An 11,704-nucleotide genomic window follows, 5' to 3' on the forward strand; every position below is an offset into this window, starting at 1 on the left:
TTCTCATGCTGATGTTCCCGTCTTGAGCTCTGTATGTCAACAAACCTCACTTCCTTGTCTCGCGTAAGCAATGATGCTTTTCTGCCCCCTACTGGGCAATGTGGGCAATGCGAGCGAGTTATTTTTTTAAATTCATTGTATCAAAGTTGCAAATAAGGCACAGCGGGCAGCAGATAGTTGATTGATAAGCAATCAACAATCAATTGATATAAAATATTATTGCTAGGACTACAAATTAAATAGCATTGTACGAAATATAACTATATTTACCCTCCGTGGGGTAAATATATGTAAATAGCTGTACACGTTAAAATATATATTTAGACTTCGAGGCTCTCTGTTTCAATACATATTAAATATCTGTAACGAAATATCTGTTTTTATAATGGGCTTCTATTTCTATCACAAAACAGATGCTACATCTTCTATGGTCAATGCTAGTTGACAGGAAACGGAAAGGCTGTCATTGGACTCTTGCCTGAGAAAAAAAACATGCTAGAAGCAAGCTAGTGGAAAACTCACGTCGTGAACCGTTACGTTCTGTAGCGCTTGACTGCACCGTTTCACAAATCTTCCGATAACATTCGTGCATTTAATTATTCGTTGCAGATATTGTATTAAAAACCTAATTGGAACGCAAAAATCGATCGACATTCAGGGTACCTAATCCATCGATTGGATTGGTTCGGGGACTGCATGAATAGCTAGCCAGCTAACTAGCTACAACAGGGAAAATGGCGGACAACGAGGATGAAAGCAATATGTCAAGTACAATAACAGTCGGAGATCACGGTACTGTATCTCAAATTCAATGTGTTTCTGAAATGGTAACAACTGAAACCCAGGTAAGCCAAGGTTGTGACGACAAAACCGTTGAAACTGCGACTGAGGTGACAACGCAGGGCTTGACAGAATTCCTCCAAAACTGCACCAAACAAGGGGACACATTTGTGAATAAGGACGGTCAGATTGTTGCCCATATTGAAGGCAACGAACAACAAGATCAGAATATAATAACGTCCATTGTTGGGACCTCAGGTATTGCAACGGCCACAGAGTATTCCACAATGAATGCCGAATTTGTAAACACTCTCGCACCAACAACCACCACCATAATTTACGTGCAGCCGGATGGTAGTTTCGTCGAGGGTTCGGGTCTCACTGCGGAGGAGCAGCAACAGCTCGTGGAGCAGTTGGCGAAACAGCAGATTGTCCAAGTAACGGAGAGCGAGGCAGCGCGCTTATTTGAACATAACCAAGTCATCAAAACACTCCCTACTACTCCTCAGTTCGTTCCCAGCGCAACACTGGGGGCCAACGAGCTGCAACAAGTGATAGATCAAGTCACCAAATCTCAGCAGCAGTCTCTGGTCCAGGTAAGCCAACAGAATCAGACGGTCAAAGCCCAGGACCAGGTTTTGGCCACGGTGGACGCGAGTGGCCTGTTCACAGCTGTGAGCCACTCCGAGGTGGTGACCATGAGCCCCCAGCCTCTGACCACAGTGCAGAATGCATCACAGCAGCTGAAGAATGTCGCCAAACATGTGGCATTGCAGTCCCACAATGGAACCCGGCTGATCCAGAAAAAGGTAAACACAAAATAGTTATAGTATCTTTGAGTTAGTGTCTTATTGCTGGTGGTAATCAACATTATTTTACAAACCTATGCCACTTTAACTGATGGGCAACAATAGATTGTGTGAGCAGCAATAGGAAGTTCACTGTTGACTATCAGTAGCAGAGGGAGAATGCTGGCATATGCACACTTGTCAAATCATATGTTGCACAAAATCACAAAAGCCTTTTCAAAGTCTGTATGCTTAGAAGCTCAGTAGAAATCGGAGGACTGGCTTGATACCATTCCTCATTCCATTCCATGCATTACAATGAGTCACCCCTCCAATTTCTACCTCCACCTGCCTCCACTGCCTGTGACATCATGATCAGATGTAAGACACTATTGCCTAACCAATATGAACCCACATTAATGTGTCTGTTTACATTCCTCTAGCCGGAGCCCATCCACATTCAAGTCCAGATGCCGCCCAAGCAGGAGCTGAAACCCATGACGACCATTACGATACCTCAGCAGAAGACCTTGTCTGTGGGTCAACCTCAGGTCAAAGTCTCCACCAATGGGAGTGTGGGCAGCCCGCAGATCATCCACATCACACCAATGGTTGGACAGCAGCAGTACTTCTTACAGGGGAACCCTGGGGAACCGCCTATCCAGCTGCTCCTGCAGAGCTCCACCCCCGTAGTCGGTAGTCTCGTTCCTGTTGTACACAAACTGCCTGTACAGAGTCAGACCTCTGTTACGAGTGTCCATGCCAAGGTCAACGTCCAGACCAAGGTCACAACTCCAGCAAAGACCCCTGTCAACGGCACAGCCGTCAAACCTGCTAAACCCGCCGCCCAACCGGCTGCGGAGAAGAAGAAGGTCAAAAACAAAGAGAAGAAGCCACAGCCGAAGATTAAAACCCGTTCCGGGAGGGTGTCGAGACCGCCGAAGTACAAGGCCAAGGACTACAAGTTCATCAAGACAGAGGACCTGGCAGACGGCCGCCAGTCGGACTCTGACGACTACTCTGAGATGAGTGTGGAGGAGGAGGACGGAGAGGAAGGCAAAAAGGGAGAGGCGACGTCGTCGTCGTCCATCAGCTACAGTCACAAGCAGAAGGCCCACAAATGTGAAACGTGTGACAAAGCGTACATAGGACACGGGGGGTTGAACAGACACTACAAACTTAACCCCACCCATGGTGAGGAGACGCCCTCTCCTACCCCAGACCCCCAGAAAGCAGACCCCCCAGGAAAGAAGGCCGGCGCAGGGGCTGATCAGAAAGACTCCACTGTCGTTAAGAATGAGAAAGAGAAAGCAGATGAATTAACAGCAGCATCGTCATCAACATCATCATCATCATCCACTACACAACAGAAAGTAAGAAGGGTTTGGACCTTGTGTTGAATCAAATATTGATGTGAAAATTGATTAATTTCATGTAGGTGTGCTCTTTCCCAGTGCTTTACATGGCTTACCCACTAGAACTACCAATGTGAAGCATCCACCTGGGTGAATCTACAATAACAATGTTGACCTTTTACTATGCCTGGAGACATATTAGTGGTAGCTAAAGAGGTATAGCAGGTATAGTAATATCTGAGGTATAATGATAGCTGAGGTACATTGATAGCAGTGTCAGAATAGGTAGTGATAGCTATGGTATAGTAATATCTGAGGTATAATGATAGATGTGTCAGAATGGGTCGTGATAGCTCTGTGTAGAAGTGTTTTTACCAACTGGTTTGTCCCTCCACAGGCTGACAACACGGCAGTACAGGGCCCAGCAGCAGCAGCTGGTACCAGACAGATCCAGTGCCAGGTCCAACCCCAGGCCCAACCCCAGCTCCAGCACCGAGGACCAGGGAGGCCCAGAGGCAGAGGTCGGGGACGGGGGCGACCCAGAGGACCCCCGCCCAAGGTGGTGGGACTGGGAAACCCGATGAGGAGGGGGCGTCGTGGCCGACCGCCAAAGCTAGGAGGCGCTAGTGTGGAGCAGCTGGCCCAGAGGAGGATGGAGAGGCTGAAAGAGGTAGAGAAAGACTTCTGTGATGTTCTGTCTGCTCAAAGCATTTATGTTAGGTTGATGTTCACCATGCTTTGCGCCATTTTGCTTATACCTATCCAATCCTTTCAGATCTAATAAAGTGTCTAGGGAGCAGAGGTTAGGGGTTTTCTGGACAGGCCCTGGAATGAGTTGAGTATTTGACCAGCCAGGTTTTAGATCTAAATTAGTGTTCATATGGTTGTAAAGTGCTGACACTCTTACTAGAAGGTTTGATATTGTAAGGACTAGGGGCTGTTGGACATGGTCTAGGTATGAGTGTATTGAGCCTGTATACGAGTGTGGTATTGTGACATGTCGCCGTGCTCTGTATAGATAAGGGACATTGGGTTGTTTCGGGACAGGGTCTAGGTATGAGTGTGGTATTGTGACATGTTGCTGTGCTCTGTGTAGGTGGCCCAGCAGTGTGACAACGAGGAGCTGATGGAGGTCGTGCTTCCCCGCCTAGCCAAGGCCCTGACGCTCTGGGAGTTTCTCCTCATGAAGGTAACCAACCACCTCAACCACTGACATTAAACACAATTACAACAGAGTTATTGATTGCATGGTGATAAAGTAGTAGCATTTTCATATAGAACTGCCAACTAAATGGCTTAACATTAAGTTTATATTGATTTGTTTATATTGATATCTTTTAAGAAAGACCCCATCTTTTAAGAAAGACCCCTGGTTATTGTCTATGACACATTTTCTATGACGCATGTTTAGCATCAGCAAATGAACAATGTCCTCATTCTTAGTCTATTCTTCCCTGAATAAACATTATGTGGTTGGATCCAGGTGGAGAAGGGACGGCCGGCCAAGGCTCATTTCCCTGACGTGTACCGGGAGTTTGAGCAGCTCCACAGTGACGCCAAGAGGATGGCCCATGACTACATCACCAGTCCTCAGGGTCTGCAGACGGCTCTGGAGGTCCACAATGTAGAGGTAATCACTGCTAGGACTACATTATCTAGGGTCAAGCAGTGTATCTGGACTACATTAACCAGGGTTTAGCACTCGGTAAGAACTACATTACCCAAGGTCTAGCATGATGTTAAGACTACATTACCCCGGATCTAGCAGTTTTATCAGGACTACACCACTTGTCCCACTCCCTATACACACTGTATGACATGACAACAATAATCAATGAGTTGGCTTATATTATACAGTTTCGGAGGCAGGCTAGGATATTCTCAATGTTCATATCTGGCTCAATAGATCATCATCTTGTCATCTAGGTTGCCAAATCTCTTGGCATCTTTGATGAGGTGAACAAGATGAAGGTCCTCGGCCCCGGGGCATCGCAGCAGAGCACCACCAACCTGGCAACTAACACCAAGAACGTCCGCTACATGGAGGTGGGCACCATAGACATGTTTAGATATCGGTATGGTATCGGCTATTGTACCATAGATATCATGTTTATAGATCAGCATGGTAAGCACCGTGCTATTTAGAACTCACTCTTCTACACTAGCTGGCTTGCTCTTGGGTTTATTGAAGGTTTTTCTATGTTGAGAAATTGTTATGTTGACGGCTAATTCTCGATTCGTCTTGACTCAGAACTCCAAAATGTTGCCGCCTTCCAAGAGATTCAAGATGGAGAACAGTGTTTCCATCCAACAGAATGGGATAGAGAAAACAGGTGAGTGAAACCACACACTTAATTTGCCTGGTACAATGGAGTGAATAGAAGCATCCCATCCCCCTCTCATTTGACCCAGGTCCGGGGTTGTATGCTCCCTTGATGATAGGCTTGCTATATTCCAAATCCAAAACCATATTTGGGAGATCATTAATATCATTGTTGTGTTCTTATCTGCAGCCAATGTGAAGACGTGTACAGTGGCTGTGTCCCCCCTGGTTCTCCCCCAGGGTACCAGAGCCCTGCCCATCCCCATACCCACCACGACCCCCTCGGTACCTCCCAAACAGGCCCCCCAGGCCACCCTCCAGGCCCAGGCCACCCCCAAGCCCACCCCCAAGCCCCAGCCCTTGGAGGCTAGCCCAGACACGTCCGCCTCCATCACCCCTATGGAGCTGATACAGGACCACCTCTCCAACAGCATGTCTGGGAGTGGGGGGCCTCCGGAGGCCATGGACACAGGGGATGGAGGACAGGGTGCCTCTGGGGGGGCAGAGCCTTGCGAACAGGTCCTGAGCACCAGTGAGATAGCAGACCAGATGAAGGAACTGGAGAAGGCCCTGGCTACAGACCCATTGGCAGTAGACCCACAGCCCAGGAGTAGCAGCGGCCAAGAGGCCCAGCAGCTGTCGGCCCCGGTCCCTCAGTGTACCCCAGCCCAGGCTGCCACTGCTGGGGCCCAGGTAGTGGTTCAGGAGGGTCTGGAGAGCCAGGCAGGCCAGGAGATCTACATCCAGACAGAGGGCCTCACCATGCATCTGGCTGAGGGCTCTGAAGGAGGTGACCTGACCTCGGAGCGCATCGTCATCGTCAACGGCCCGGACGGGACTACCATGCACATCCGCGCCCCCGAGGGCGTGCCCCTAGAGGCTGTGCACGCCCTGCTGGGCATCGAGGCGGAGGCTGCCAAAACAGCGCAACAATGATCCGCTCTTCCTCCTCACCCCCCATCACCCTCTCATACAATTCATCAGTACTGAGTTGTGTTTCTCTACCCTCCCTTCTGAAGCAGGTGTGAAGCCACTCCCCCAGTACGCATTTAGAAGCAGAGCAGAGGAGGGGAGTGAACGAGGGCACACTTCAAGGAGAGGGATAGAGAATGTGAACTCAGTGTGAATGACACGCAGTCATTTACCCCCCCATGTTTGTTCGACCTTGGTGGATTTTTATTGTATTCCAAGTATTCTTTGTAAATTTGTAAACGTTCTTTTCCATGTGGTTTCATATTTAGACACAAATTTTGCCCTTCCTCTAAAGTGCTTAGTTGTTTGTGATATGTTTATATGTAGATAAATATCAAAGGCAGTTTAAAAAAAAAGTTGCACTATTTTATTACTTTTTATATATTTGGGCATAACGTTTTCCAAACATAAAAAAGGTTTGTAATACCATGGGAACTTTATGCAAGGAAGGGGACAATTAAATATACAAACTTCAATGATATTGTGATTTTATTCATTTTCATGTGCCAGTTATTGTTATGATTCGTTGGTGCAGGACAACCATTTCATATGCCGGTCTGTACATGCAGTTGGAACTCATTCTCTTCAATAAACGACATGAGAAAATAACCCATTCTATCATTTCATGTCAACGTTAAAAAGAGCCTTGTGAGTTGTTGAATTCATTTGTCACATTCATATTTTTTTTTTTTTATGGTTTTCCGTACTTGTAAATAAACAAACGTAATCTCTTCAAATATGAAAAGTCATGCTTTTGAATCTGTACTGTACAGTAAAAAAAAAAAGATATACATCAGTCTTGTTACACTGGTCTGTGTCCTGTTTCTAGCAGCAGCCCCTCCAGCAGTAGTGTGATGTGGTCGTCTATGTAGGGTTGGTACAGCCAGGAGGAGAGGTAGACCATGGAGAGGTCTGGGTTGGCGGTGTGGGCTAATTCTTGAAGGATGGCCTGCTTCAGGGATAGCTCCTGGCTGTAGGCCTTGTACAGCTGGGAGGACACATCCACTGCAAGGAGAGATGTTAATTACAAGACTGCACAAAGAATAGATTATTTAGACTTGGATAGCTTTATAGAATTGGCTATTTATTGTACATTGTGCAAAAGAAACTACATTTCCTAAACTACATAAAAAAACTACATAAAAGTATGCATAAAACATTATTAACCATTAGAGAAAACCTAACAGTAAGGGATCATTTTCCAGTCCAAGATTAAGCCAACCCAGTCATGCAATGTGTCTCCACATAAAGTGCTGTTTAGTCCTGGAGTAGGCATCCCAACCCAACAGATGGGGAGTTATCTGTCTCACCGAACTGTGCTGTGGGCCAGGTCTGGAACAGTGGCGTCTGTCTTCCCTCTGCTCCGTACTGGAAAGCCTCCAGCTCCATTATCCCCTTCTCAGAGGAGACCAACTTCTCCATCTTGGATACGATACAGGTCTGATGGAGAGAGACAAAGAGAGAGAGAGAGAGAGAGACGGTCAGTAATGAGAAATGTATTGTTTGTACAGTATTGCCAGAGACTGAGGAAAGGTGGAGAAACTTCAATGAACACTGGAGGAGTCAGGACTCCATTGATTTTGGCTGGTGTTGCTCATTGTGGCACAGAGTAAACTCGCCATTTTGTCCACGACATCAAGCAGCTTGGCACACTCCTCCTCTAGTTCTCTACTGTGTTTCAAGGAGTTCTCTGAACTAGGGGTGCCAGGTGTATCTTGATCCTCCATCAACATGTGCAGCTCCTTCTGTGAACTTGTGTTAGAAACAAGAGAAAATAATACAAACTAGCACTTTGGCATGATTCTTGCTGGTTTTCCTCCCAGCTTTTTATTGTCCATTAATTCATGAATGTGTCATGTTTCCTTAGTAAAGGTTACTGTGAATTATAATAGGAACCCATTGCAGAACCGTTGACTTACTCTTTACTTATTCCTAGATTGACTATCTTATTAGCAATAGTGGATCCGTCATCATTCAGCCTGTCCCATTTCATGATGAGATTGTGCCAGTCTGCAGCATTGTCCTTCAGCTTCCTGGCACTGCCACTGACGGCAGACTTTCTACCAGGAGTCGTGTCGGAACCTTGGTCAAGGGGGAAAGATATATGAGTAGATTAAATATCATTTTATTACAGAGATGAATGACACCATGCAATAATCTGTTATCGATTCACTTTTAACTTTGATTGCTACTTTATCTGGAAATTCACAATTAAGAGCCCATAGCATAGACGGGACATCTCATTAGGTTGTCGGTGTCGTTTTATGCTTGTTTGTATCTTTTGATGTGGGACACAGTTCCTGACCACTGAACACATGACTTTACTGTCAGTAGGTAATGTGACAATTTAGTAGATTACGAACGTCTAGCCTAAATCTTACCTTCCATTGCTACAGTAAATCCATGGTCTGTATTGCTAATATGAAGCTATCTCATTGTAAAAATACTGTATTATGTGAACACGTTTCTTGATGTAAACTTCCGCATACTTCTTCTCTCAACCTGGGTTCTGCCTATCCTGGGATCTATTGAGGCTCTACCCCCACCTAGCGTATGATTTCTGAACTAAGAGTTGCAAGAAATCAGTGGCTTCAGTTTGGCCGAATGAATGTTTGATCCCCTTTAATCAATCACATAAACATACATCATAGGGTTCACAGGATAAGACATGAAAAACCGTTTATTAAATACTTTTCCAATAAAAACATTCATAATGCATCATGGTTAATCCATATAGCGTTTCTTTTTTCATATAACATATGATTGTTCAACATAGGGCAAACAGGGAACACGAGGATAAACATGATGTATGACAGATGTGTCTGAGCAAGTGTGTGTGTCGTGTACATGTACATGTGGGTATTCCCTCAAAACAAAAGTCACTCTGTGCTTGTGTGTGTGCTGGTGTGTGAATGTGGCTGATTGTCGGCTCCCTCTGCTGGTGCCTGCTGGTACAGCGTGTGTAGGTGTCCAGCTGTCATATCAGCATCCTCCACCCCTTCACAGGAGCGCATCCAGGTCTGGGGGATGGCATCGACCCCATAGTGAGCCCCAGCGATAGCCCCCGCCATGCAGGCGATAGTGTCTGTGTCTCCTCCCAGGGCCAGACTGTAGGCCATTGTCCTCTCCAGGCCACCGTAGCGCTCGGGCAGCCCCTCCTGAGGCTCCAGGCAGTGCAGGACACAGAAGATGGCCGTAGGGACAGAGTGCAGCGCTGCGATACCATTCCCTGAGAGAGAGAGAGAGAGAGAGAGAGAGAGAGAGAGAGAGAGAGAGAGATGTTAATTGATATACACTCTGATAACTATTTACATTACATTACTTGTTACATAATCACTCATTATAAGAATAACAAAATCCTGGAGGTTCAAACCAGCACATTGACACCAATACAATATCTTATTAATTATGCACCACATGGGTCACCATACTGACCTAGCTCGGATATGACCTCCTCGATGCTGACCTTGTTCCTCTCCATCAGGTCCTTCACTCTGTGGAGACGGTCACAGAACGGGAACTCTGACTCCTTCAGGCTGGAGGACAAAATGAAGGGATGATTAGGAGGACAAGAGAGAGGAAGAGAGGGGAATAGAAAAACTGGCATGATTACACTAGAATTGTGAGGGGAAGCTGCATTCCTAATAGTCCTTCTGGGTACAACTTCTGCAGCAGAGGTGATGTGGAATCACACTCTTGTGATGAGGTAGCCCTGCCTTGAGGATGTCTACCATTAGGCCAAGAGAACGTTTAGGTCTCCCACATGGGAGAACACGGGTTTCGAACCCTGTCCATCACACCTACACCCTGGCATCGTTGCGAGCAGCCTCCTCTGCCTCCACCTCCTCCATCTCAGAGATGAGCTTGTTGATGAACTTGTAAGGCACCGCCAGTGCCCCCTGGAGGGAGAGGTGGACCGCCAACGCCTGCAGCACGGCACCGTTATACCCCAGGGAACACGAGTGGGTCAGCATCGCTCCTAGTCTGGAGTACTGGGAGGGAGGGAGGTGTGGGGGGGGGGTTAGACAATATGAACAGCTGAATTGTAGTGTAGCAGATTTTAGGGTCATCTTCTCCATCACTCACCCTCCTGACATCGGCAGGGTTGCTGAAGGCGAGGGCAAAAGGAGCCGCCCTCATCGCCCCGCCATTCCCGAACGAGCCACGGCCGCTGAACTGAGCACGTGCAGGCTGGAAGACATCATTGAGGTGCGGGGACGCGAGCTTCTTCAACACCTGGATCACACCTGAGCCGTAGCCCCTCCCTGGTGACAGGCTGTACTCCTTGGCAAACCTGCAGCAGCAACAGCACAGCAACATTCCATTGCATCAACCAGGTAACAGAAGCCATTTTGGGATCCTAATATACAGGACCATGATTGAAATAAATCTTTCTTTTTTTTGTGTCATAAGACTGATGTTTTTAGTATTTATTGTGTTCTACCATTGGATTGGTGTGTGGCTGTATGTGTATACTGTATTTCAATTGATCAATCAATACAATAAATCAATCGATCAAGATGAACCCCGGAGTTTAAGGAGGTCGGCCTACCTGCGGGCCATGTCTTGCTCATCGAAGCCTGCCCGGGTCAGAAGGGACTGGACCACACAGCGTGTCATGGCCGTGTCATCACTGTACTGTAGAATACCTGGGAATACAGGGGCAAGGGAAAGGGTGATAGATGTTTGATATTGGGCACATTCATAGAGAACATAGGACAGCAATTAATGTGTTGTCATCAGCATCACCATAAGCTGCACACTGAACCGATTAGAGACGAAAAAGGACCAACTTTACTTTGTATAATCGAAGTATGATGTATTGTGTCAGGCCGTGTGCAAACATTTCAATGGAATTTTATTGATAGGATTTTTTTTACTGAGTTTCTCATGCATGACCTGCAAATGACACTGGATGAAGCTTGTCTCTCTCACCGTCGCCACGACTCTCATCTTCCAAACCGTTTAGATGCTGCAGGACGCGGTCCATCGGGACCTCTTCTGCACCTTCAAACTCTCCGCCAACGCAATCTCCTAGGACCGCGGCAACTAATGCGCCGCGGAATCGGGACAAAGACGCCGGTCCTCCGGCTCCTAATCCCCGTACCGCCGTCATGGCCATGATGCGATGCTGTAGGGATTGATTAACCTTCAGTGGATAACTGTCTGTACCCTTCCTCTCCTGTCAAGCGATTGATCAGTGTGGGCTAGAACAAAACAAAAACCAAAACAGTCCAGATGTCCTTCTTCCTGTGGACGTTTTGTTGACAGTTTGACCTAAGTGAAACGCTCAGACCGTTGCAGCCAGAAATATACCACATAGAACTAAAATATGAGAACGTTGTGCCACATCCTGTTCTATCTACTACATTTCTACTTGCAACGTCCTCAACGCCTACCGAATTAAATGTAATATACGCACCAAAACAAAATTATCTTTGTTTTGTTATCGTCATTCTAATCGAGTAAGATTTAAATCACGTCAT

The 11,704-nt window shown here is 46.7% G+C and overlaps 3 protein-coding genes across 3 annotated transcripts; 1 reads left to right on the forward strand and 2 right to left on the reverse strand.

The window, feature by feature from the left end:
- The first annotated feature begins 491 nt into the window (after positions 1-491).
- Positions 492-6,201, forward strand: znf839 (zinc finger protein 839). Its single transcript, XM_083683936.1, has 8 exons — positions 492-1,589; positions 2,012-2,941; positions 3,321-3,593; positions 4,020-4,112; positions 4,407-4,553; positions 4,850-4,969; positions 5,175-5,256; positions 5,437-6,201. Exons 1-8 carry the CDS (start codon positions 735-737, stop codon positions 6,180-6,182), a joined length of 3,246 nt encoding a protein of 1,081 aa, XP_083540062.1. The 5' UTR covers positions 492-734; the 3' UTR covers positions 6,183-6,201.
- A 9-nt stretch (positions 6,202-6,210) lies between these two features.
- cinp (cyclin dependent kinase 2 interacting protein) lies at positions 6,211-8,725 on the reverse strand. Its single transcript, XM_083683937.1, has 5 exons — positions 8,600-8,725; positions 8,138-8,300; positions 7,838-7,970; positions 7,529-7,658; positions 6,211-7,223 (listed from the first exon to the last, which is right to left on the reverse strand). Exons 1-5 carry the CDS (start codon positions 8,604-8,606, stop codon positions 7,021-7,023), a joined length of 636 nt encoding a protein of 211 aa, XP_083540063.1. The 5' UTR covers positions 8,607-8,725; the 3' UTR covers positions 6,211-7,020.
- A 106-nt stretch (positions 8,726-8,831) lies between these two features.
- adprs (ADP-ribosylserine hydrolase) lies at positions 8,832-11,463 on the reverse strand. Its single transcript, XM_083683561.1, has 6 exons — positions 11,154-11,463; positions 10,771-10,867; positions 10,305-10,512; positions 10,023-10,210; positions 9,654-9,754; positions 8,832-9,447 (listed from the first exon to the last, which is right to left on the reverse strand). The coding sequence occupies exons 1-6, from the start codon at positions 11,338-11,340 to the stop codon at positions 9,098-9,100; spliced, it is 1,131 nt and encodes a 376-aa protein (XP_083539687.1). The 5' UTR covers positions 11,341-11,463; the 3' UTR covers positions 8,832-9,097.
- Between the last annotated feature and the right edge of the window lie 241 nt (positions 11,464-11,704).

Source organism: Argentina silus (genome assembly GCF_951799395.1).
Source record: "Argentina silus genome assembly, chromosome: 13".
NCBI classification, from domain to species: domain Eukaryota; kingdom Metazoa; phylum Chordata; class Actinopteri; order Argentiniformes; family Argentinidae; genus Argentina; species Argentina silus.